The sequence below is a fragment of the Chiloscyllium punctatum genome, chromosome 24 (genome assembly GCF_047496795.1).
Source record: "Chiloscyllium punctatum isolate Juve2018m chromosome 24, sChiPun1.3, whole genome shotgun sequence".
Classification (NCBI taxonomy): Eukaryota; Metazoa; Chordata; class Chondrichthyes; order Orectolobiformes; family Hemiscylliidae; genus Chiloscyllium; species Chiloscyllium punctatum.
In genome coordinates, this window is record NC_092762.1 from 44,514,647 (window position 1) to 44,540,050 (window position 25,404).

At 47.6% G+C, this 25,404-nt stretch overlaps 1 protein-coding gene across 5 annotated transcripts in view; it reads right to left on the bottom strand.

The window, feature by feature from the left end:
• The window catches only part of LOC140494513 (cyclic AMP-responsive element-binding protein 3-like protein 3), a 100,565-nt gene that overhangs the window by 5,359 nt on the left and 69,802 nt on the right, over positions 1–25,404 (bottom strand). For all 5 annotated transcript variants that reach the window (XM_072593774.1, XM_072593773.1, XM_072593770.1 and 2 more), the window contains 5 exons: positions 23,962–24,075; positions 19,268–19,374; positions 12,686–12,754; positions 6,930–7,014; positions 599–695 (listed from right to left, as the gene is read on the bottom strand). In XM_072593774.1, the coding sequence (XP_072449875.1) occupies positions 599–695; positions 6,930–7,014; positions 12,686–12,754; positions 19,268–19,374; positions 23,962–24,075 (472 nt within the window). The remainder of the gene's footprint in view (positions 1–598; positions 696–6,929; positions 7,015–12,685; positions 12,755–19,267; positions 19,375–23,961; positions 24,076–25,404) is intronic.

A 25,404-nucleotide genomic window follows, 5' to 3' on the forward strand; every position in this document is an offset into this window, starting at 1 on the left:
TTCGACAGTGGTCTTTCCCCACTGTGCCACTGCCCCAAGCTTCAGTGCCTCCCTCAGCACATAGTCCTGGACCTTGGAATGTGCCAGGCTGCAACACTCAGTCGGGGTCAACCCTTTTGCTCTGGAAGACCAAGAAGTCTCGGACAGATCAAAGAGCGTCTTTCACCGGGTTGATGGTCCTCCAGGCGCATTTGATGTTTCTCTCGGTGTGCGTCCCGGGGAACAGACAAGGGAGGATCCCTCACCAACATGAGTCACCTTTTACACCTTGCAATCCTAATTCCCTCTCTCAAAAACTCATGCCCATCTATAATTTCAGATTTGTTGTACTGCAGGTGTCAACGTTTGGCAGTGAATATACAATAGCAGGAGATTTTTACTGACCTTCTCAAATTTTAAAAAAAGAAGAGAGTCAATTAATCAGGCTAACATCGAGTATAAATCAGATTGAGAGTTGTGTCTGTTGCTCATCAGTGAGCCTGCTGTTGGAGTGTACTGATTGCCCAGTGTTATGTTAATCAGTTCTTTGTTTTGCTAATACTCAGAGATACCCTGCGGTCTGACCAGGGAATGGGGATTTTAACCGAGTCATACTAACCTCGTACCGGAGTGAAGTCGTCTTCCTTTCCACCCTTATTGGAGCCGAATGAACTGAAGCTGGGGAAAATAACCAAAGCAAATGACAGCATCAGCACCTGGAGAGAGAGAGAGATCAAATGTCACACAGCTCACACTTACTCATTTGCAGGATGAAGGCGTCACTGTCTAGGCCATAATTTGTTGGCAGTCCCTAATTGCCCAGAGGGTAGTTGAGAGTCAACCACATTGCTGTGGGTTTGGAGTCACATGTAGGCCAGACCAGGTAAGGATGGCAGTTTCCTTCCCTAAAGGACATTAGTGAACCAGATGGGTTTGTACAACAATCAACAATACATTCATGGTCATCATTAGACTCTTAGTTCCAGATTTTTTACTGAATTCAAGTTCCACCATCTGCCATGGTGGGATTCAAATCTGGATCCCCAGAACATTATCTGTTTCAATGGATTAACACTCTAGCAATAATACCACTAGGCCATTGCTTCCCCCTGCAACCCCCAGACTATAACCTGAAGGAAACAGCATTAAGTAGATAGTGCCTTAAAGGATCAGTGTCTCTCATACTAGTGCATACAGAACACTCAGAGTTACCAAATACTATTTACTTTTCTCCTCTTGCTTCCTAAAAATGCAAATGGCATCACAGTTCCAGAATGCTGTCAAACCACTGATATCCAACACAATACAAATCACTGGTTAGCCGCAGGTGATTCATACTATTTTAACCGTCTCTGCCTAGGATTTTTTTTAATCAATCTGCTCAGAGATGTTGTGACACATCTCTCAAGAAGGTAGGACATGAACCCAGGCCTTGCTGACTCAAGAGTAGGGAAACTACCATTCACCACAAAAGGCCCCACATTCTGTTCACACACAATACAAAGACATTTACTTCAGATGTCAGTCTATTTAGTTAAAAAACATCTGACCTAGTAAAGAAACTGGGGAACTGAAGCAGCCACTGGGGTGGCTGATAAAAGCATTAATCACATGCTATGCTACTGCCCTGATATTCTGTCCATTGAAGTCAGTGGAACTGAACATTGGATATTCTGTCCATTAACGTAGAGCAGTTGATCTTCCGTAATTACACCTGCACCACTCCCCACCTCCTCCTCCGCTACATTGATGACTGCATTGGCGCCACTTCGTGCTCCCGCGAGGAGGCTGAGCAATTCATCAACTTCACCAACACATTCCACCCTGACCTTAAATTTACCTGGACCATCTCTGACACCTCACTCCCCTTCCTGGACCTCTCCATCTCCATTAGTGACGACCGACTTGACACTGACATTTTTTACAAACCCACTGACTCCCACAGCTACCTGGATTACACCTCTTCCCACCCTACCTCTTGCAAAAATGCCATCCCATATTCGCAATTCATCCGCCTCCACCGTATCTGCTCCCAGGAGGACCAGTTCCACCACAGAACACACCAGATGACCTCCTTCTTTAGAGACTGCAATTTACCTTCCCACGTGGTTAAAGATGCCCTCCAACACATCTTGTCCACATCCCACACCTCCGCCCTCAGACCCCACCCCTCCAACCGTAACAAGGAGAGAACGCCCCTGGTGCTCACCTTCCACCCTACCAACCTTCGCATAAACCAAATCATCCGCCGACATTTCCGCCACCTCCAAACAGACCCCACCACCAGGAATATATTTCCCTCACCACCCCTTTCCGCCTTCCGCAAAGACCGTTCCCTCCGTGACTACCTGGTCAGGTACATGCCCCCTTACAACCCACCATCCCATCCTGGCACTTGCCCCTCCCACCACAGGAACTGTAAAACCTGTGCCCACACCTCCTCCCTCACCTCTATCCAAGGCCTTAAAGGAGCCTTCCACATCCATCAAAGTTTTACTTGCACATCCACAAATATGATTTATTGTATCCGTTGCTCCCGATGCGGTCTCCTGATTGGGGAGACTGGGCGCCTCCAAGCAGAGCGCTTTAGGGAACATCTCCGGGACACCCGCACCAATCAACCACACCACCCCGTGGCCCAACATTTCAACTCCCCCTCCCACTCTGCCGAGGACATGGAGGTCCTGGGCCTCCTTCACCGCCGCTCCCTCACCACGAGACGCCTGGAGGAAGAACGCCTCATCTTCCGCCTCGGAACACTTCAACCCCAGGGCATCAATGTGGACTTCAACAGCTTCCTCATTTCCCCTTCCCCCACCTTACCCTAGTTCCAAACTTCCAGCTCAGCACTGTCCCCATGACTTGTCCGGACTTGTCCTACCTGCCTATCTCCTTTTCCACCTATCCACTCCATCCTCTCCTCCCTGACCTATCACCTTCATCCCCTCCCCCACTCACCCATGCTACTTTCTCCCCATCCCCACCCTCCTCTAGCTTATCTCTCCACACTTCAGGCTCACTGCCTTTATTCCTGATGAAGGGCTTTTGCCCGAAACGTCGATTTCGAAGTTCCTTGGATGCTGCCTGAACTGCTGTGCTCTTCCAGCACCACTAATCCGGAATCTGTCCAGTAAAGTCAATGTAACTAAGTCAATGGAACTCAACATTGGATATTCTGTCCATTGAAGTCAATGGAGCTGAATATTGAGGTCCATCTTGTGAATATAGAAACATTGACCTGGAAAGAGGGAGCAGGAATACACCATTCAGCCTTTCCAGCCTGCTCCACCATTCAACATGATCATGGCTGCTCATCCAACTCAGTCCCCTGTTCCAACTTTCATTCATAGCCTATGACCCCTTTAGTTCTAAGAACGTTAGCCATCTCATTCTTGAAAACTTTCAATGTTTTAGCCTCAATCACTTTCAGTGGCAGAGAATTTGACAGACTCCCCACTCTCTGGGTGAACAAAGTTCTCATCTCAGTGCTAAATGGCACTCCCCATATCATTATGTGACTCCCAGTCAGCAGGAACATCCTGTGTTTACCCTGTCCAGTCCTATTAAACCTTTATAGATTGCTATGAGACTCCCCCCCTCCTCACAGTTCCTCCTCTCACCCACCTTTGGGTCAACTACAAACCTAAGATAGTACATTACATCTAAATCATCACAACTGCCACAAATCTAGTCCTTTTTTTTCTAAAAGCTGTTCCTTGGCTCAAGGAGACTGTGTCCTTGATTTTTTTCAGTGGGGTAATAAACCAGGCCAGGCTCCGATCAGGCTGGTTTGGTACAGAGATGAAAAGGATTTTGAGAGGCCTTTTGTTTATATGTAAACAGATGAGACTTCAGGCCAAAGTGGTCATGTTTTAGAAGTGACCTCTAGAATGAAAGGGGAGTGGTCAGCTCTCTCAGAACTGGTTGGGAGTTCAACAGTGAGCTGTGTGGAAACTCTTTCTTCTGCCCTACTAACTTCAACCTGTAAGCATCTGACCACCTGTGTACTGTGTTTTAAAGGTGGTTTACTTATTGGGACTGTTGTGTATATTCAGAATAGCATACTTAAGTCTAGTTTGGATAGACTGAGTTCTGTAGGGGTTCTTTATTCTGTTCTTCGTCTTTCATTGTGTAATTTTGTAAATAAATTTTTTTGTCTGTTTTAAACCTGGTAGTCAACCTCGTTAACTTACTCTGGGTAATTTTCACTGTACACTTACCGAAACAAATTGCAAAGTTATGGTCTGGGCTGCCTGCTTAAGAATGTTTTGAGTGGTCTGGCCTAGTCCATAACACAATAAACTGTGAATATCTGGGTTTAAGCCCTGATCTGTGTGATACCCCATTGATCACTGGCTGCTATTCATAAAATGACCCATTTATTCTACCTTCTGTCTCCCCTCTATCAACCTGTTCTCTCTCAGTGTCAGTGCGCTAACCCCAATCCCATATACTTTAATTTAATCAACAAGGAAAATGCTCCAGAAAGTTCAGACAGGAGGCTAATGGTCATTACAGCACGTACAGTCATACAGTCATAGAGATATTCAGAACGGAAACAGCCCTTGATCTGACTTGTTCATGCTGACTAGATATTCTAAATGAATCTAGTCCCATTTGTCAGCATTTGGCCCATTTCCTTCTAAGCCCATCCTATTCACACACCAATCCAAATGCCTTTTAAATGTTTAATTGTATCAGCCTCCACCACTTCCTCTGGTAGCTCATTCCATACACACACTACCCTCTGCATGAAAAGTTGCCCCTTAGGTCCCTTTTAAATCTTTCTCTCTCACCTTAAATCTACACCCTATAGTTTTGGGCTCCCCTACCCTGGGGAAAAGACCTTGAATACTTAACCAATCTATGCCTCTCATGAGTTATTAACCACTATAAGGTCACCCCTCAGCCTTTGATGCTCTATAGAAAATAACCCAGCCTATCCAAGCCTCTCCCTGTAGCTCAAACCCTCCAACCCCAGCAATATCCTTATAAATTCTTGCTTTTTCTCCTCTCACTACATCTCTCTCACCCTTGTTGACTTGCATTGCGTTTAACAGACTTTACATGTTAATTACTCAATTGGAAACGTGGGTAATTTACTGGTGATGGTTAATAGATCATCAAAAAAAGTCACAGGTGATTTGGTAATGGGGATAAAGCAATCGTTCAGTTGTAAGAGCACTTGTACATATTTTAAAAAGGGTTAAATAAGGGTTTTTAGGTTTGCAACCTAAAAAAAAATCAACCAAGAAAATGAAGGAGGATGATCTTACTTACAGAAGGAGGAGGAGCAGAAGTAGCTTGAAAAGATGAAAGCAAAGAACCACTCAGTTTTGGAGCCATTAGGAAATGGCTCTGAAAGGAACTGTGCTGATGTTCCATCACTTCTGTATCTTCAGAGAACAGAGGATTAATGTGCAGTGTGAATTAGATTCCCCACAGTCTGGAAACAGGCCTTTCGGCCCAACAACTCCACATCGAACCTCTGACGAGCAACCCACCCACACCCATTCCCCTATACCTAACACTACGGGCAATTTAGCATGGCCAATTCACCTAACCTGCACATCTTTGGACTGTGGAAGGAAACTGGAACACCCGGAGGAAACCCACACAGACATAGGGAGAACGTGCAAACTCCACACAGCCAGTTGCCCGAGACGGGAATTGAACCTGGGACCCTGGTGCTGTGAGGCAGCAGTGCTAACCACTGAGCCACCGTGCTGCCTGTGTGCTTTCATTATCTTCTGTTTACAGTTTTGCCTTCACTGTAAATTGTACATTTCTTTAAAATGCCAGTAAATTCTTTCCCTCAACAATTTTAGAGCGAGGTGGGCAGCACTTCCACTTCCAAATCCATTTTGCTGTAGCCCACTTCCTGTCTCCCTCACCTCTGATGGCTCAAACTGCCCACAAATTTTCCAGCTGGAAAACATGGGTAATTTATTGGTGATCATTAATACATGAAAGCAAAATATTATAGGTGACTTAGTGATGGGAAAAAAAACATGCTGTTGTATGTAGGAGCACTTCTGTACATGAAAAAAGGGGAAAATAAAGGACTGCCTTTTCCTCAAGTATTCTCAATGATTTAAGGGAGATGCTTGCCTATGGGTGAAGAGTGCATTATTTCCATCTCCAACCCTGTTTTAATTGTATCTCAGGGTCTCTTTCTGCCCTCCTCTATATTTCTTACAGTTGTGCTGTTCCTAGTGGGTAACATTTGTTAATTGAGCTGAAAATGTGTTGCTGGAAAAGCGCAGCAGGTCAGGCAGCATCCAAGGAACAGGAGAATCAACGTTTTGGGCATAAGCCCTGCTTTTCCTCGAACATTTGTTAATTGTTTAGTGAGTAACTCGGGTGATTTGGTGGTGGTTTAACTTATTTAAAAAGGGCTAGGTTTTTCACCAATGCCCACAAAGATTTGAGAGAAGTGAGTATCACAGAATCCAGAATTATCTCCGTATCCAATGCTATTTTTATTTAGTCCTCTCCCTTGTTTTCTGTTTTCCTTTTGTTAAGGGGCAGTGCTTATAGCTTATTATTTGATTAATCAGTTAAATGGGTGACTTTGTGGTAGGTTTTCAAATGGAAAAAAGGTTGAGTTCTTCTCTCGGATGGGTTGGCTTTTGGGGCAGGAAAGGAGTGCAGAAGGAAAAGATGGAAACTGATATTTGTGCTAAACCATTGAAGAAAAAGGGCTGGGTTCCTCAGCAAAGGGAATTAGCTCAGAATAGGAGCGAGCAGTTTGGAGCTTGTGTTGGAACAATGAAATGCAAAGAAATAGTTACGGAAGACAGATTGATGCCTGCTTCAACAAACAGATGATTGGTGACATAACAGGGCAGACGGTAGAATAGGAACACAATACAATTTTGAAACACCATTTTACCTGTTTTGTAACGGCATTAAGCAAAATTGAACATTGCAATGTCTAATTAACATACCATGATACAGGTGCTTGTCTGTGCTGTCCTGCCTGTTGAATGCATGACCAGGGTTTGGAGTTTTCTCAACTGCTGAAGTAATGTCCTTTAAGAAGGAAGCAATGTTTAGAAAATGTTAGTTTGCATTAACGCTTTCCAGACAATAACTGTCACTGACTATCAATGAACATGCTCCATTACCCACAGGAACAGCTAGGCTCAAAGGTGCACTCTCATCTGGAGCAACAATGCAACTCTATGCTATTCAACAAAACCAGATCCAGTTTTAACCCATTCAAAATATACCAATTTGCACAGTATTAAAATCAAACTCATATACTCTGACACTCTGAGGTTGGGAACATAGATATCTGGTCAGCCTTGTAGATCTAATCAAACTGCATCCTATGTATCTGTACACCCCCCTGTATCATAGATTCCACAGCACCTGTTATACAGTTTTCAGCTGAAGATGATGTTAACATCAGAAACCCAAAGGTGAAGGCTGGGAACCTGTGACAGAGAAGGCAACTACTCTCCCCTTACCAACCTATGCTCCCTACTCTCTCTACACTGCCCCTCCACTCACCACTCCCCGCCACTGCGCTCCCCCATACTCACTACTCTTCCCACAATGCTCCCCTACTCACCACACTGCCCCACCGCATCCCCCGACTGACTACTCTCCCCCGCTGCCCCCATACTCACTACTTTCCCCCACCATTCCATGCTCACTACTCTTTTACACTGTCTCCTGCTCACTACTCTCCCCCACCACCCTCCTGCTCACTACACTCCTCCACCATCCCACACTCACTACTCTCCCCCACCGCCCTCCTGCTCACTACATTCCTCTACCATCCCACACTCACTACTCTCCCCCACCGCCCTCCTGCTCACTACACTCCTCTACCATCCCACACTCACTACTCTCCCCCACCGCCCTCCTGCTCACTACACTCCTCTACCATCCCACACTCACTACTCTCCCCCACCGCCCTCCTGCTCAATACACTCCTCTACCATCCCACACCGCCCTCCTGCTCACTACACTCCTCTACCATCCCCCACCGCCCTCCTGCTCACTACACTCCTCTACCATCCCACACTCACTACTCTCCCCCACCGCCCTCCTGCTCACTACACTCCTCTACCATCCCACACTCACCACTCTCCCCCACCGCCCTCCTGCTCACTACACTCCTCTACCATCCCACACTCACCACTCTCCCCCACCGCCCTCCTGCTCACTACACTCCTCTACCATCCCACACTCACTACTCTCCCCCACCGCCCTCCTGCTCACTACACTCCTCTACCATCCCACACTCACCACTCTCCCCCACCGCCCTCCTGCTCACTACACTCCTCTACCATCCCACACTCACTACTCTCCCCCACCGCCCTCCTGCTCACTACACTCCTCTACCATTCCACACTCACTACTCTCCCCCTCCGCCGTCCTGCTCACTACACTCCTCTACCATCCCATACTCACTACTCTCCCCCTCCGCCCTCCTGCTCACTACACTCCTCTACCACCCCACACTCACTACTCTCCCCCTCCGCCGTCCTGCTCACTACACTCCTCTACCATCCCACACTCACTACTCTCCCCCACCGCCCTCCTGCTCACTACACTCCTCTACAATCCCACACTCACTACTCTCCCCCACCGCCCTCCTGCTCACTACACTCCTCTACCATCCCACACTCACCACTCTCCCCCACCGCCCTCCTGCTCACTACACCCCTCTACCATCCCACACTCACTACTCTCCCCCACCGCCCTCCTGCTCACTACACTCCTCTACCATCCCATACTCACTACTCTCCCCCTCCGCCCTCCTGCTCACTACACTCCTCTACCACCCCACACTCACTACTCTCCCCCTCCGCCGTCCTGCTCACTACACTCCTCTACCATCCCACACTCACTACTCTCCCCCACCGCCCTCCTGCTCACTACACTCCTCTACAATCCCACACTCACTACTCTCCCCCACCGCCCTCCTGCTCACTACACTCCTCCACCATCCCACACTCACCACTCTCCCCCACCGCCCTCCTGCTCACTACACTCCTCTACCATCCCACACTCACTACTCTCCCCCACCGCTCTCCTGCTCACTACACTCCTCTACCATCCCACACTCACCACTCTCCCCCACCGCCCTCCTGCTCACTACACTCCTCTACCATCCCACACTCACTACTCTCCCCCACCGCCCTCCTGCTCACTACACTCCTCTACCATCCCACACTCACTACTCTCCCCCACCGCCCTCCTGCTCACTACACTCCTCTACCATCCCACACTCACGACTCTCCCCCTCCGCCCTCCTGCTCACTACACTCCTCCACCATCCCACACTCACCACTCTCCCCCACCGCCCTCCTGCTCACTACACTCCTCTACCATCCCACACTCACTACTCTCCCCCACCGCTCTCCTGCTCACTACACTCCTCTACCATCCCACACTCACCACTCTCCCCCACCGCCCTCCTGCTCACTACACTCCTCTACCATCCCACACTCACTACTCTCCCCCACCGCCCTCCTGCTCACTACACTCCTCTACCATCCCACACTCACTACTCTCCCCCACCGCCCTCCTGCTCACTACACTCCTCTACCATCCCATACTCACTACTCTCCCCCATCGCCCTCCTGCTCACTACACTCCTCTACCATCCCACACTCACTACTCTCCCCCACCGCCCTCCTGCTCACTACACTCCTCTACCATCCCACACTCACTACTCTCCCCCACCGCCCTCCTGCTCACTACACTCCTCTACCATCCCACACTCACTACTCTCCCCCACCGCCCTCCTGCTCACTACACTCCTCTACCATCCCATACTCACTACTCTCCCCCATCGCCCTCCTGCTCACTACACTCCTCTACCATCCCACACTCACTACTCTCCCCCACCGCCCTCCTGCTCACTACACTCCTCTACCATCCCACACTCACTACTCTCCCCCACCGCCCTCCTGCTCACTACACTCCTCTACCATCCCACACTCACTACTCTCCCCCTCCGCCGTCCTGCTCACTACACTCCTCTACCATCCCACACTCACTACTCTCCCCCACCGCCCTCCTGCTCACTACACTCCTCTACCATCCCACACTCACTACTCTCCCCCACCGCCCTCCTGCTCACTACACTCCTCTACCATCCCACACTCACTACTCTCCCCCACCGCCCTCCTGCTCACTACACTCCTCTACCATCCCACACTCACTACTCTCCCCCTCCGCCCTCCTGCTCACTACACTCCTCTACCATCCCACACTCACTACTCTCCCCCACCGCCCTCCTGCTCACTACACTCCTCTACCATCCCACACTCACTACTCTCCCCCACCGCCCTCCTGCTCACTACACTCCTCTACCATCCCACACTCACTACTCTCCCCCTCCGCCGTCCTGCTCACTACACTCCTCTACCATCCCACACTCACTACTCTCCCCCACCGCCCTCCTGCTCACTACACTCCTCTACCATCCCACACTCACTACTCTCCCCCACCGCCCTCCTGCTCACTACACTCCTCTACCATCCCACACTCACTACTCTCCCCCACCGCCCTCCTGCTCACTACACTCCTCTACCATCCCACACTCACTACTCTCCCCCTCCGCCCTCCTGCTCACTACACTCCTCTACCATCCCACACTCACTACTCTCCCCCACCGCCCTCCTGCTCACTACACTCCTCTACCATCCCACACTCACTACTCTCCCCCTCCGCCCTCCTGCTCACTACACTCCTCTACCATCACACACTCACTACTCTCCCACATCGCCCTCCTGCTCACTACACTCCTCTACCATCCCACACTCACTACACTCCCCCACCGCCCTCCTGCTCACTACACTCCTCTACCATCCCACACTCACTACTCTCCCCCACCGCCCTCCTGCTCACTACACTCCTCTACCATCTGACACTCACGACTCTCCCCCATCGCCCTCCTGCTCACTACACTCCTCTACCATCCCACACTCACTACTCTCCCCCACCGCCCTCCTGCTCACTACACTCCTCTACCATCCCACACTCACTACTCTCCCCCACCGCCCTCCTGCTCACTACACTCCTCTACCATCCCACACTCACTACTCTCCCCCTCCGCCCTCCTGCTCACTACACTCCTCTACCATCCCACACTCACTACTCTCCCCCACCGCCCCCCTGCTCACTACACTCCTCTACCATCCCACACTCACCACTCTCCCACATCGCCCTCCTGCTCACTACACTCCTCTACCATCCCATACTCACTACTCTCCCCCACCGCCCTCCTGCTCACTACACTCCTCTACCATCCCACACTCACTACTCTCCCCCACCGCCCCCCCTGCTCACTACACTCCTCTACCATCCCACACTCACCACTCTCCCACATCGCCCTCCTGCTCACTACACTCCTCTACCATCCCACACTCACTACTCTCCCCCACCGCCCTCCTGCTCACTACACTCCTCTACCATCCCACACTCACTACTCTCCCCCACCGCCCTCCTGCTCACTACACTCCTCTACCATCCCATACTCACTACTCTCCCCCATCGCCCTCCTGCTCACTACACTCCTCTACCATCCCACACTCACTACTCTCCCCCTCCGCCCTCCTGCTCACTACACTCCTCTACCATCCCACACTCACCACTCTCCCACCGCCCTCCTGCTCACTACACTCCTCTACCATCCCACACTCACTACTCTCCCCTATCGCCCTCCTGCTCACTACACTCCTCTACCATCCCACACTCACTACTCTCCCCCACCGCCCTCCTGCTCACTACACTCCTCTACCATCCCACACTCACTACTCTCCCCCACCGCCCTCCTTCTCACTACACTCCTCTACCATCCCACACTCACTACTCTCCCCCACTGCCCTCCTGCTCACTACACTCCTCTACCATCCCACACTCACTACTCTCCCCCACCGCCCTCCTGCTCACTACACTCCTCTACCATCCCACACTCACTACTCTCCCCCACCGCCCTCCTGCTCACTACACTCCTCTACCATCCCACACTCACTACTCTCCCCCTCCGCCGTCCTGCTCACTACACTCCTCTACCATCCCACACTCACGACTCTCCCCCACCGCCCTCCTGCTCACTACACTCCTCAACCATCCCACACTCACTACTCTCCCCCACCGCCCTCCTGCTCACTACACTCCTCTACCATCCCACACTCACTACTCTCCCCCACCGCCCTCCTGCTCACTACACTCCTCTACCATCCCACACTCACTACTCTCCCACTCCGCCGTCCTGCTCACTACACTCCTCTACCATCCCACACTCACTACTCTCCCCCACCGCCCTCCTGCTCACTACACTCCTCTACCATCCCACACTCACTACTCTCCCCCACCGCCCTCCTGCTCACTACACTCCTCTACCATCCCACACTCACTACTCTCCCCCACCGCCCTCCTGCTCACTACACTCCTCTACCATCCCACACTCACTACTCTCCCCCACCGCCCTCCTGCTCACTACACTCCTCTACCATCCCACACTCACTGCTCTCCCCCACCGCCCTCCTGCTCACTACACTCCTCTACCATCCCACACTCACTACTCTCCCCCACCGCCCTCCTGCTCACTACACTCCTCTACCATCCCACACTCACTACTCTCCCCCACCGCCCTCCTGCTCACTACACCCCTCGACCATCCCACACTCAGTTCTATCCCGCCCCACCCTGCAGTGATATCCTGTTGAGAAATTACATGTTCTGCTTTTCCAGCCGGATGACCTTCCTCTGCAGTTCATGATTCTGGGCTGTACATGCTGCCATCCTGTAAGTGAAAAAGAAAGGAATTAGTTGGAGAGAATACAGGACATGCTGGTTCTGACAGAGAGAACTGAGTCATGGACTGTAACACACGTCACTATGAATATACACATTAGGAGCTGGAGTGCTTGTACCTGCACAGAGCCTGCTACCCCCCTTCTGAAAGATGATGGTTGATCCACTTTCCCATTAACTCCTGATCTCTTTTGACTCCCTCTGTCTGACACCTAGCCATTTTACTAATGCTTTCAAAAACAACTACCACAGCTTTCTGAGGCACGGAGCTCCAAGAGAAATAAATTCTGCTCATTACCTTCTCACTCTGGAGTCCCCCACAGAAGAAAGCGTCCTTTCCACATCCACTTTGAAAATATTTCATACACTTCAATCAAGATAGCCCTCAGTCTTCTAAACTCCAGTGGAAACAAGCCCAGCCTGTCCAACCTTGCCTGAAACTGTTTAACAATCTGTTCAGACTGTAGCAGATGGGACTTGAACCAAGACTTTCTCGCCCATAGTTAGGGACACTGTCACTGCAGCTTCAAAGTGCACCAGCTGCCATGGGGTGGTTTGAAACTGCATTCCAAAATATTTGCCTGGACCCTTTGAGTGACTGTTACACCACCATCTTCCCAACCAACCTTTCCTCATAAGACACCTCACTCATTGCAGCTAACCAGTAAACCTGAGTAGCCGGTGGTAATGGTCAATGTTAATTGGCCCAAGTGGTCTGCATGGGATTTTTAAAAAATAGAAACATTGTGGAGAAAGCAGGAGGTGAGCACTGAATTAAAATGCTCAGAGAACCGAGATAGGAGTCATACAGCTTGGAGACAGACCATCGGTCCAACCAGTCCATGCTGACATAATCCCAAACTAAACTCGTCCCACCTGCCTGCTCCTGGTCCTTATCTCTTTCTTTTTCATGTACTTAGCTAAGTATCTTTTAAAAATTGTAACTGTACCGGCATCCAACTCTTCCTCTGGAAATTCATTCCACACGTGAACCACCTTCTGTGCAAAAGGTTTCTCCTTCATGCCTTTTTAAAATTTCTTCTTATTTAAAAAATACGCCCCCTACTCTTGAAATCCCCCATCCCAGGGAAAAGACATCTACTATTAACTCTATCTATACCCATCATGATTTTATGAATCTCGATAAGGTCAGCTCTCCTGTACCATAACAATTTGGTGATTTTCTCTGGATATATAAAGGAAGAAAGGTCTAATGGAGTGAAAACCAAAAGGTGTGCAGGTCAGGTGAATTGGTCGTGCTAAATTGCCCGTCGTGTTAGGTGCATTAGTCAGGGGTGAATGTAGGGGAATGGGTTTTGGTGGGTTGCTCTCCGGAGGGTCGGAGTGGATTTGTTGGGCTGAAGGGCCTGTTTCCACACTGTAGGGAATCTAATCTAATCTAATCTAAACTCAGTAGGTCGCAGCATCTGTGGGGAGAGAGCAGAATTAGTGTTTCAAGTCTGGTTGCTTTCTCTCCATAGAGTCATAGAGATGGAAACGGCATGGAAACAGACCCTTCGGTCCAACCCATCCATGCCGACCAGATATCCCAACCTAATCTAGTCCCACCTGCCAGCACCCGGCCCATATCCCTCCAAACCCTTCCTATTCATATACCCATCCAAATGCCTCTTAAATGTTGCAATTGTACCAGCCTCCACCACTTCCTCCAGCAGCTCAAACCATACACATACCACCCTCTGTGTGAAAAGGTTGCCCCGTAGGTCTCTTTTATATCCTTCCCCTCTTACCCTAAACCTATGCCCTCTAGTTCTGCACTCCCTGACCCCAGGGAAAATACTTTGTCTATTTATCCTATCCTTGACCCTCATAATTTTGTATACCTCTATAAGGTCACCCCGTAGACCTGCTGAGTTTCTCCAGCGATTTCGGTTTTTGTTTTAGACCTTCAGCATCCACAATTCACTGTTTTATTTAAGGGTCTAGTGAGTATCAATACCTCTGGGCAAGAAGGTGCAGGTTCAAGACCCATCGGCACCAAACAGCGGAGCAATGGGAGAACATCAATACAAACACAGCAACGACTGAGAAACAGGTAACAACACAGCAGCAATCAGCCATGGGACTGATACCAGAACCTTTAAGCAGATGGAAGGCCCAAGACAAGCAGAGAGATGATAGAGCTGATGTGGATGATGGACTCGATATTGGACTGGTTGAGGGGTGACAGAAAAATGAATTAGGGAGCAGTACAGCCCTGCTCTAGGCAATGTTCCCAATGTTGTGCAGGTGCCAGTGTTGGGCTGGGGTGAACAAAGTCAGAAGTCACATGATAGGAGAAAGAGAGGACTGCAGATCTTGGAGATCAGAGTTGAAGAATGTTGAGCTGGAAAAGCACAGCCGGTCAGGAAGCATCCGAGGTGCAGGGGACCATTGATGTTTCGCGTATAAAGTCTTTATTAAGAATGAGGGCTCATTCCTGATGAAAGGCTTATGCTCGAAACATCGACTCTCCTGCACCTCGGCTGCTTCCTGACCGGCTGTGCTTTTCCAGCTCCATATTCTTCGATGCAGAAGCTACACGATACCAGGTTATAGTCCAACAGCTCTATTTGAAATCACATGCTTTTGGCACACTGCTCCTACATCAGGTGAGGTCTGCCCAATGTCAACACCATTCACAGCCCTTCCAACTACAGAAGCAGACCATGTCCATAAGGAGGTAGTCAGTACTTTCTCTAGGCAGTCAGCAACTTTATAGCTAGTGCTTCAGCAAGGCAGGAGTGAATAAAAAGATAGCCACTTATAACGAGACAATCAGAGCTTTCAGTACATTTTTTAGTATTTGGAGTAATTTAATCATCAATAGAGCACAATCTAATAAACAGAAATAAAAGACAGCATAGATTCAATTATCAATAACATTTATTATTATTATAGAGACAATTGTGATTTGAGGACATTAAAAATGATCTGACTGGAGATTGTATCATAGTTAGAGTTTTGACAGAAACTGTGTCAGATTTCTTCTGTTTAACAAGATTTAACTTTAAAAAAGTGGTGCCATCAGTGAGAGACAAGGTGAAATATAGAAACAAAATAAGAGATTTTTTTCATGGGTCTTACAGAAAAAAACATTGAAGTCAGACACAAAACCAAAGCTGTAGCCTGAAGGAAGGGGTCAGGTGCCATCAAGCTGTGTTCTAATTGTGGCAGCTAGAGACTGCGCACCGTCAAAAGTGATGACAGTCATATTTGCTCCAAGGCTGGCCATTTTAAAACACAGTCTGTCACAGAGAAAATCTCCAACAGCAAAACAGAAGGAAAAGTCAAAGTTGCAGATGCAAGAGATTGAAGAGCTAGACTGCAGTGAACCAATAAACTAATCATAGAATCTCTATAGTGTGGAAGAAGGCCATTCAGCCCATCATGTCCACACCGACCCTCTAAAGAGCATCCCATTCAGACTAACCAGCCTACCCAATCCCTGTAAACCTGTATTTCCCATGGCCAGTCTGCACATCCCTGGATATGATGGGCAATTTAGTATTGTCAATCTACCTAACCAATCTACCTGCACATCTTTGGACAATGAGAGGAAACCTGTGCAGACCTGGGGAGAATGTGCAAACTCCACACAGACAGTTGTCCGAGGCTGGAATTGAACCCACATCCCTGGTGCTGTGAAGCAGCAGTGCTAACCACAGAGCCACGCCACCCTGATCAAACTGGATGAACTGAAGTGCTGACAGCCAATCAAATGGGCATGAAACGAACTTTACATTTGATGCCGGGATAAGACAATATGACATAGGAGCAGAAGGAAGGCCATTCAGCCCATCAAGTCTGCTCCACCATCCAATCATGTGTGATAAGTTTCTCAACCACATTCTCCAGCTTTCTCCCCATAACCCTTGATCTCCTTGATACTCAAGAACCTACCTATCTCTGTCTTAAATATACTCTATGACCTGGCCTCCACATCCTTCTGTGGCAATAAATTCCATACACTTAATGGTAAGGTCCGAGGGAGTGTTACAGAATAAAGAGACCTTGGAGTGCAGGTTCATAGTTCCTTGAAAGTAGAGTCACAGGTAGATAGGATATTGAAGAAGGTGTTTGGTATGCTTTCTTTTATTGGTCAGAGCATTGAGTATATGAGTTGTGGCTGTACAGGACATTGGTGAGGCCACTTTTGGAATATTGCATGTATTTCTGCTCTCCTTCCTAGCAGAAGGATGTTGTGAAACTTGAAAGAGTTCAGAAAAGATTTACAAGGATATTGCCAGAGTTTGAGGATTTGACCTATAGGGAGAGGCTGAATAAGTTGGGGCTGCTTTCTCTGGAGCATTAGAGGCTGAGGGGTGACCTTATAGAGGTTTATAAAATCATGAGGAACATGGATAGGATAAATAGACAAAGTCTTTTCTCTGGAGGTGGGGGAGTCCAGAACTTGAGCGCATAGGTTTAGGGTGAGAGGGGAAAGATATAAAAAGGCCCTAAGGGACAACCTTTTCACACAGAGGGTGGTGCCTGTATGGAATGAGTTGCCAAAGGAAGTGGTGGAGGCTGGTATAATTGCAGCATTTAAAAGGCATCTGGATGGGTATATGAATAGGATGGGTTTATGGGGATATGGGCCAAATATTGGCAAATGGGACTAGATTAAGTTAGGTTATCTGGTCAGCATGGATGAGTTTGATTGATTGCTCTGTTTCCATGCTGTACATCTCTAAGACTCTATGGGTCTATTCCCCACTCTCTGGCTGAAGAGGTTTCTCCTTAACTCCATTCTAAAAAGTCTTCCCTGTATTCTAAGGCTGTGCCCTCAGGTCCTAATGTCTACTACCAATGGAAACATCTTCCCAACTTCCACTCTGTCCAGGTCATTCAATATTCTGTAAGTTTCAATTAGATCTCCCCTCATCCTTCTAAACTCCATTAAGTATAAACCTAGAGTCCTCAAACATTCCTCATATGTTAAACTTTTCATTCCTCGGACCATTCTCGTGAACCTCCTCTGAACACACTCCAGGACCAGTACTCTTATGGGGCCCAAAACTGCGCACAACACTCCAAATGTGGTCTGACCACAGCCTCACAGAGTCTCAGAAGTACATCCCTGCTTTTATATTCAAGTCCTCTCAAAATAATTGCCATCATTGCATTTGCCTTCCTAACCACTGAGTCAACCTGTAAGTTTACCTTGAGAGAATCCTTGCCTAGAACTCCCAAGTCTCTTTGCACTTCAGATTTCTGAGTTTTCTCCCCATTTAGAAAATAGTCCATGCCACTAATCTTCCTACCAAAGTGTATGACCTCACAGTTTCCTATGTTCTACTCCATCTGTCACTTCTTTGCCCATTCTCCGAACCTGCCCAAATCCACCTGCTGCCTCCCCGCCTCCTCAATACCACCTATCCCTCTACCTATCTTTGTATTGTCTGCAAACTTAGGCAGAGTGCCCTCAGCTCTTTCATCTAGATCGTTAATGTATAAAGGTGAAAAGTTGTGGCTCCCAACATTGAGCTTTTGGAACACCACTTGTCACCAGTTGCCACCCTGAGAAGGACCCTTTTATCTGCACTCTCTGCCAGACAGCCAGGCTTCTACCCACGTTAGCATCTTGCCTCTGACATCATCGGCCCTTATCATACTCAGTACCCTCCTGTGCGGCACTTTGTCAAGGGGATATCTGCAGATTTCTGATACTGTAGATTGGCTAAATCAAGAAACATTCTAACAATCCACAACTCAACTTTAGAGAACAGGAATATCCAATAAGTATAAAAGGGCAAGACCACTGTCTAAAGGTCAGTAAGAACAACTTTTGAGATTTTACATGTAAGTCAAAATCGAGAATACAGTTTACTGAGCAGGAAAACATGCATAGAACTGAAACTTCTTTTCAAGGTTTAATGAAGTTGACAGCAAGGTTAAAAAAACGATTCACAGTTGAACTCCCCAAATGGTTCAGACCTTGAGAAACATAAGGCTATAAGGCAATTAGAAATAGGAACCGGAGTAGGCCATTCGGCCTCTCTGCTATTCAATAGGATCATGGCTGCTCCGACATTCCTCACATCATTTTTCTGCCCTTTTCCCATGACCCTTCATTCCCTGAAAAATCAAGAACCTATCTCAGCCTCAAACATGCACAAGGACTCTGCCCCCACAGCTCCCTGAGTTCTAAAGACTCACAACTCTCTCAAAAAAGAGATTTCTCCTTATCTCAGACTGTTTATGACATATTGCTGAGAGCAGATGCCAAGTGAACCTGCCCATTCATATCTTGGTAATTCCTACACCCACTTTCAAAAAATGCAACATGAGATTGATGCCATGCCCCACTGTTTCACCAATGATCAAACCAACAAATTAATATTCTAGCAAGGTACCAGGTCAAAACCAAGAATCAATGCGCATCTCATACACCTAAATAAAGTCGTACAATGAGAAATCCACCCTATGGTGACAGGTGGGTTAACTGCACCCAGTTCCCAGTCCCACTGTCAAGTGTTGGAACAACATTGTCTCTCACCTGTTTTCCAAGCCATCTATGTATTCCTTTTTCTTCTTCCGGCTCTCTTGTGCCGACTGTTTATTCCGGATCTTTCTCCTAATCTTCTTTAAAATCCGCTCTTCTTGCTGAGAAAGGGAAAGAATACAACTCATCCAATCTGCTCACACTCTGATTCAATTGTTACCGACAAACTGAAACGGGATGGGAGAGAGAAAGGGACAGACAGCTGGACAGTGAAAAAGAGAGGGAATGTGTGACAGGTAGAAATAGAAAGAAAGAATTTGGGGCTGAGAGACAGGGGACTAGATTGTCATGCAGTCAGGGACAACAGCATAAGAATGGGAGTAGGTAATTCAGCCATGTTTTTCCATTCAATATGAACATGGCTGATTCATCTTGGCCACAATTCCACTTTCCTGCCCACTCCCTCTAACACTTCAACCCATTACTCATTAAAAAATCTATCTCCTCCTCAAATATATTCAGTGTCCTGGCCCCATCGCACTCTGTGGTAGTGAATTCTACAGAGTCACAATGTTTTGAGAGATGTAATTCCTCCTCATCTCCATTTTAAATCTGCTATCCTTTATCCTAAAGCTATGACCTCACTGTGATAACCCTCAAAGGGTCCATGGGAAATCACTAATCGGTCTCCTTATGGAATTTGTTGAGTATGAGTTCCCTTGGTAACAGGCAATGACTTTTAGATTAGATTCCCTACAGTGTGGAAACAGGCCCTTTGGCCCAACAAGTCCACACCGACCCTCCGAAGAGAAACCCACCCCCCCTATATTTACCCCTGACTAATCCACCTAACATTACGGGCAATTTAGTTCGGCCAATTCAACCTAACCTGCTCGTCTTTGGACTGTGGGAGGAAACTGGAGCACCCGGAGGAAACCCACGCAGACACGGGGAGAATGTGCAAACTCCACACAGATAGTTGCCCGAGGCAGGAATTGAACCCAGGTCTCTGGCGCTGTGAGGCAGCAGTGCTAACCACTGAGCCACCAGGAACACATTACCTGAATCACTTTGAGCAGAACCATCCCACCTCTAAGCCAGGAAGCCTGAGTTCAAGTCCCACTGTTTCCAGAGGTGGGTAATAACATCTCTGAACAGGTTGATTAGAAAATAAATAAAGCAGAACCAGCCTATCCCTGTGCTAGGAGGCCAGGGTTCAAGTCCTACCTGCCCCAGACATGTGCCATAACGTGTCTGAACAGGTTGATTTGAAAAAACAAACAGAAACAAAATAAAGCAGACCCAGGGATGGGTCTACACAACTGTTTGTCCCAAGCTGGGACAAGTCGAAGTAAGTCACACGTAGGTGGCTCTGTTTTGGGGTTGAACAATAAGTTATGTTCTTTTCCAGTCAGCTTCCTGAGTTATTACAGCTCTTATTCTAAATTGCCTCAAAGGATCCTTAAGGATGTGGGATGCTTTAGGCTGTGAGTCCATACCTTCCACTCCCGATCTGGTCAGCTCCAATGGAAGGATAGGCATGTCCCAACCCACCATTGCAATCAGAAAATCCCGACATGTTGGAGCAGGCCATTCGACCCAATAAGACCCAATAACTCTGTGGGAAGATACAGAAGTGATTGCTGGGCCTCTTGCTGAGATATTTGTATCATCGATAATCACAGGTGAGGTGCCGGAAGACTGGAGGCTGGCTAACGTGGTGCCACTGTTTAGGAAGGGTAGTAAGGACAAGCCAGGGAACTATAGACCAGTGAGCCTGACATGGGTGGTGGGCAAGCTGTTGGAGGGAGTCCTGAGGGACAGGATGTACATGGACTTGGAAAGGCAAGGATGATTAGGGATATTCAATATGGCTTTGTGCATGAGAAATCATGCCTCACGAACCTGATTGAGTCTTTTGAGGAAGTAACAAAGAGGATTGATGAGGACAGAGCGGTAGACGTGATCTATATGGACTTCAGTAAGGCGTTCGACAAGGTTCCCCATGGGAGACTGATTAGCAAGGTTAGATCTCATGGAATACAGGGAAAACTAGCCATGTGGATACAGAACTGGCTCAAAGGTAGAAGACACCTTTAATGCCCCCTCCATTCCATGCTATGGCACTTCAAAGCTCATTTACCCACAGCATAGAACCAATGAACCATTAAATGACAATAGGATGTGTTTAAAAAGCTTTAAGAGTGGTGGAGGGTTGTTTTTCAGACTGGAGGCCTGTGACCAATGGAGTGCCACAAGGATCGGTGCTGGGCCCTCTACTTTGTGTTATTTACATAAATGAGTTGGATGCGAGCTTAAGAGGTACCGTTAGTAAATTTGCAGATGACACCAAAATTGGGGGTGTAGTGGACAGCGAAGAGGGTTACCTCAGATTACAATAGGATCTGGACCAGATGGGCCAATGGGCTGAGAAGTGGAAGATGGAGTTTAATTCAGATAAATGAGAGGTGCTGCATTTTGGGAAAGAAAATCTTAGACGGACTTATACACTTCATGGTAAGGTCCTAGGGAGTGTTGCTGAACAAAGAGACCTTGGAGTGCAGGTTCATAGCTCCTTGAAAGTGGAGTCGCAGGTAGATAGGACAGTGAAGAAGGTCTTTGGTATGCTTTCCTTTATTGTAAATCTTTTCTGAACCCTTTCAAGTTTCACAATATCTTTACGATAGGAAGGAGACCAGAATTGCATGCAATATTCCAACAGTGGCCTAACCAATGTCCTGTACAGCTGCAACATGACCTCCCAACTCCTGTACTCAATACTCTGACCAATAAAGGAAAGCATACCAAACACCTTCTTCACTAAACTATCTACCTGCGATTCCACTTTCAAGGAGCTATGAACCTGCACTCCAAGGTCTCTTTGTTCAGCAACACTCCCTAGGACCTTACCATTAAGTGTATAAGTCCTGCTAAGACCTACTTTCCCAAAATGCAGTACCTCGCACTTATCTGAATTAAATTCCATCTACCACTTCTCAGCACATTGGCCCATCTGGTTCAGATCCTGTTGTAATCTGAGGTAACACTCTTCGCTGTCCAATTTTGGTGTCATCTGCAAACTTACTAACAGTACCTCTTATGCTCGCATCCAAATCATTTATGTAAATGACACAAAGTAGAGGACCCAGCACCGATCCTTGTGGCGGTCCATTGGTCACAGGCCTCCAGTCTGAAAAACAACCCTCCCCCACCACCCTCTGTCTTCTACCTTTGAGCCAGTTCTGTATCCAAATGGCTAGTTCTCCCTGTATTCTATGAGATCTAACCTTGCTAACCAGTCTCCCATGGGGAACCTTGTTGAACGCCTTACTGAAATCCATATAGATCACATCTACTGCTCTGCCCTCATCAATCTCCTTTGTTACTTCTTCAAAAAACTCAATCAAGTTTGTGAGACATGATTTCTCACGCACAGAGCCATATTGACTATCCCGAATCAGTCCTTGCCTTTCTAAATACATGTACATCCTGTCCCCCAGGATTCCCTCCAACAACTTGCCCACCACTGAGGTCAGGCTCACCGGTCCATAGTTCCCTGGCTTGTCTTTACCGCCCTTCTTAAACAGTGACACCATGTTTGCCAACCTCCAGTCTTCCGGCACCTCACCTGTGACTATCGATGATACAAATATCTCAGCAAGAGGCCCAGCAATCACTTCTCTAGCTTCCCACAGAGTTCTCGGGTACACCTGATCAGGTCCTGGGGATTTATCCACCTTTAGCCGCTTTAAGACATCCAATACTTCCTCCTCTGTAATCTGGACATTTTGCAAGATGTCACCATCTATTTCCCTACAGTCTATATCTTCCATATCCTTTTCCACAGTAAGTACTGATGCAAAATATTCATTTAGTATCTCCCCCATTTTCTGTGGTTCCACACAAAGGCCGCCTTGCTGATCTTTGAGGGGCCCTATTCTCTCCATAGTTACCCTTTGTCCTTAATATATTTGTTAAAACCCTTTGGATTAAACAATCCACCTGACCTGCACATCTTTGAACTGTGGGAGGAAACCGGAGCACCTGGAGGAAAATCACACAAACACAGGGAGCATGTGCAAACTCCACACAGACAGTTGCCCGAGGCTGGAATCGAACCTGGGTCCCTGGTGCTGTGAGGCAACTGTGCTAACCACTGAGCCACCGTGCCATCCCACCTCATTCATGGAGTGGGGTAGCTTTTAAATGCTTCACAGCACTTCCAGAGATCAATGTAAAAGGTCTCACCCATGTCCACTCACACCAAGCAAAACCCTGCCACCACCTTTAATGCCCCCTCCATTCCATGCTATGACACTTCAAAGCTCATTTACCCACAGCATAGAACCAATGAACCTTAAATGACAATAGAGTGTGTTTAAAAAGCTTTAAGAGTAATTAATTCATAACATTCCACTTTTTTTGAAAATATCTCGTTGGGGTACCTAGAATTGATTAGTACACTCCAGAACCCTGCACAACTGTGAAATAATTTCGACACAGGTATTCCAGATCCCTTGAAGTCTAGTTTCCAGAGTGCAATTTGCACTCCCTCCCTCGTTCACTCTGCCTCCACTTGGTACTGACTGTCTCCAGTTACCATCAGATTACTGCAGTTATTACCAGCTGTTCTAGTTAATGCACTGGGTGGTGTTGGTGTGCCCAGGTTACTACTGCCCCCCTGCCTAGTTAGCACCAGCCAGACTGGTTAGAACCACGGAAGCAACAACAAGTCGATGTCGGTGTACTTTTGTGAGTGGCAGCTGCGACGGAAGGGTTATCCCTTCTTTCACCAGTAACTTCTTCTCATCTTCGTTGAGCACCAGCTCCCGTGCTTGATGTGACTGCAACTGTGGCTTGTGCTGGGATTGGAGAGAAAAGAAGGAAGTGAGAAGCATGCACAATGAAGAGATAACAGCCTGGAGTTACCATAGCTACATTCAAAAAGAGAGATTTGCATTTATATAGCACTCTGCATAACCTCAGACAGCTTTAAGCCCAGTGCAGATGCTTCTGATGTTTACTCATTGTTATAATGTCAGAACAGCAGCAGCCAACCTATACACAACAAATCTCCCACAAATAATAATATGATAATGACCAGATCATCTGATTTCATTGATATTGGATTGAGGATAAATAATGACCCAAAACACATTGAATGGGATCTTTAACATTGCCTGAGAGGGCTCAGTCTTACCTGAAAGATGGCACCTACACATGTACGTACCAATGTATGAATTAAGAGCAGGAGTGGGCCATTTAGTCCCTCAAGCCGACATGGATAAGGCTGAAGATAAAAGGAACTGATCAGAAGCTTTACAACGTCCTGTTATGTGAGTGAAATGACACTGAGTCATTCGGGTCTGCCAAGAGCTAAGATTGCAGGAAATCAATATCTGCTGTCTCGACCGAATAGGGATGAAACATTTGGGATTCCTCACGTGTACAGATAATTCCAAAAACGGCACAAAGACCTTGGTGTAAAGCAGTCAGAAAATCCTTGATTTTCAGGAGAACCTCAAAGAATAACTCTGCAGGAGGTAACCTACGACAGGAGGCAAGGTCAGCTGCCAACTCTCCTGGGTAATAATGTTGGGGTTAGTTACAGAACCCAGGGTAGTGAAAGGCAGTGATTGAGGTAAGTCTAGTAGTTATTGGTTTAATAAATTAATTGAGTTTTATAGAGCTCGAAGTGCCTTCAGGGATGAGCAACAAGCCTGCATCATTCAATCAGATCAACACTGACCTGATTACTCCACATTCCCGTCCACCCTACTGATACCCTTTCCAACTCACTTGCTAATCAAATATCGATCTACTTCTGCCTTAATAATAATCAAAGACTCTGTTCCATTGCCTGTTGCAATAGAGAGCTCCTAAGACTCATGGCCTCTGAGGCCGAATTCTCCTAGTCTGCCTGAAATGAACAACCTCTTCCTTTTAATCGGTGACCTCTTGTTCCAGATTCTCCCAAATATCGGTTCGCTTGTCACAACTCCAATGGACATAAGCCAAGGTTGTGCAAGCTTTTCTTAAAAGACATGCCACACATTCCAAGCATTAGCCTGATCAACCTTTTATCAACCACCTCCAACATTCTTCCCCAATGAGACCAATACTATGCACAGTACTCCTGATGTGGTCTCACAAGTGCCCTGTGTAACTGAAGCTTGATATATATAGAGTCA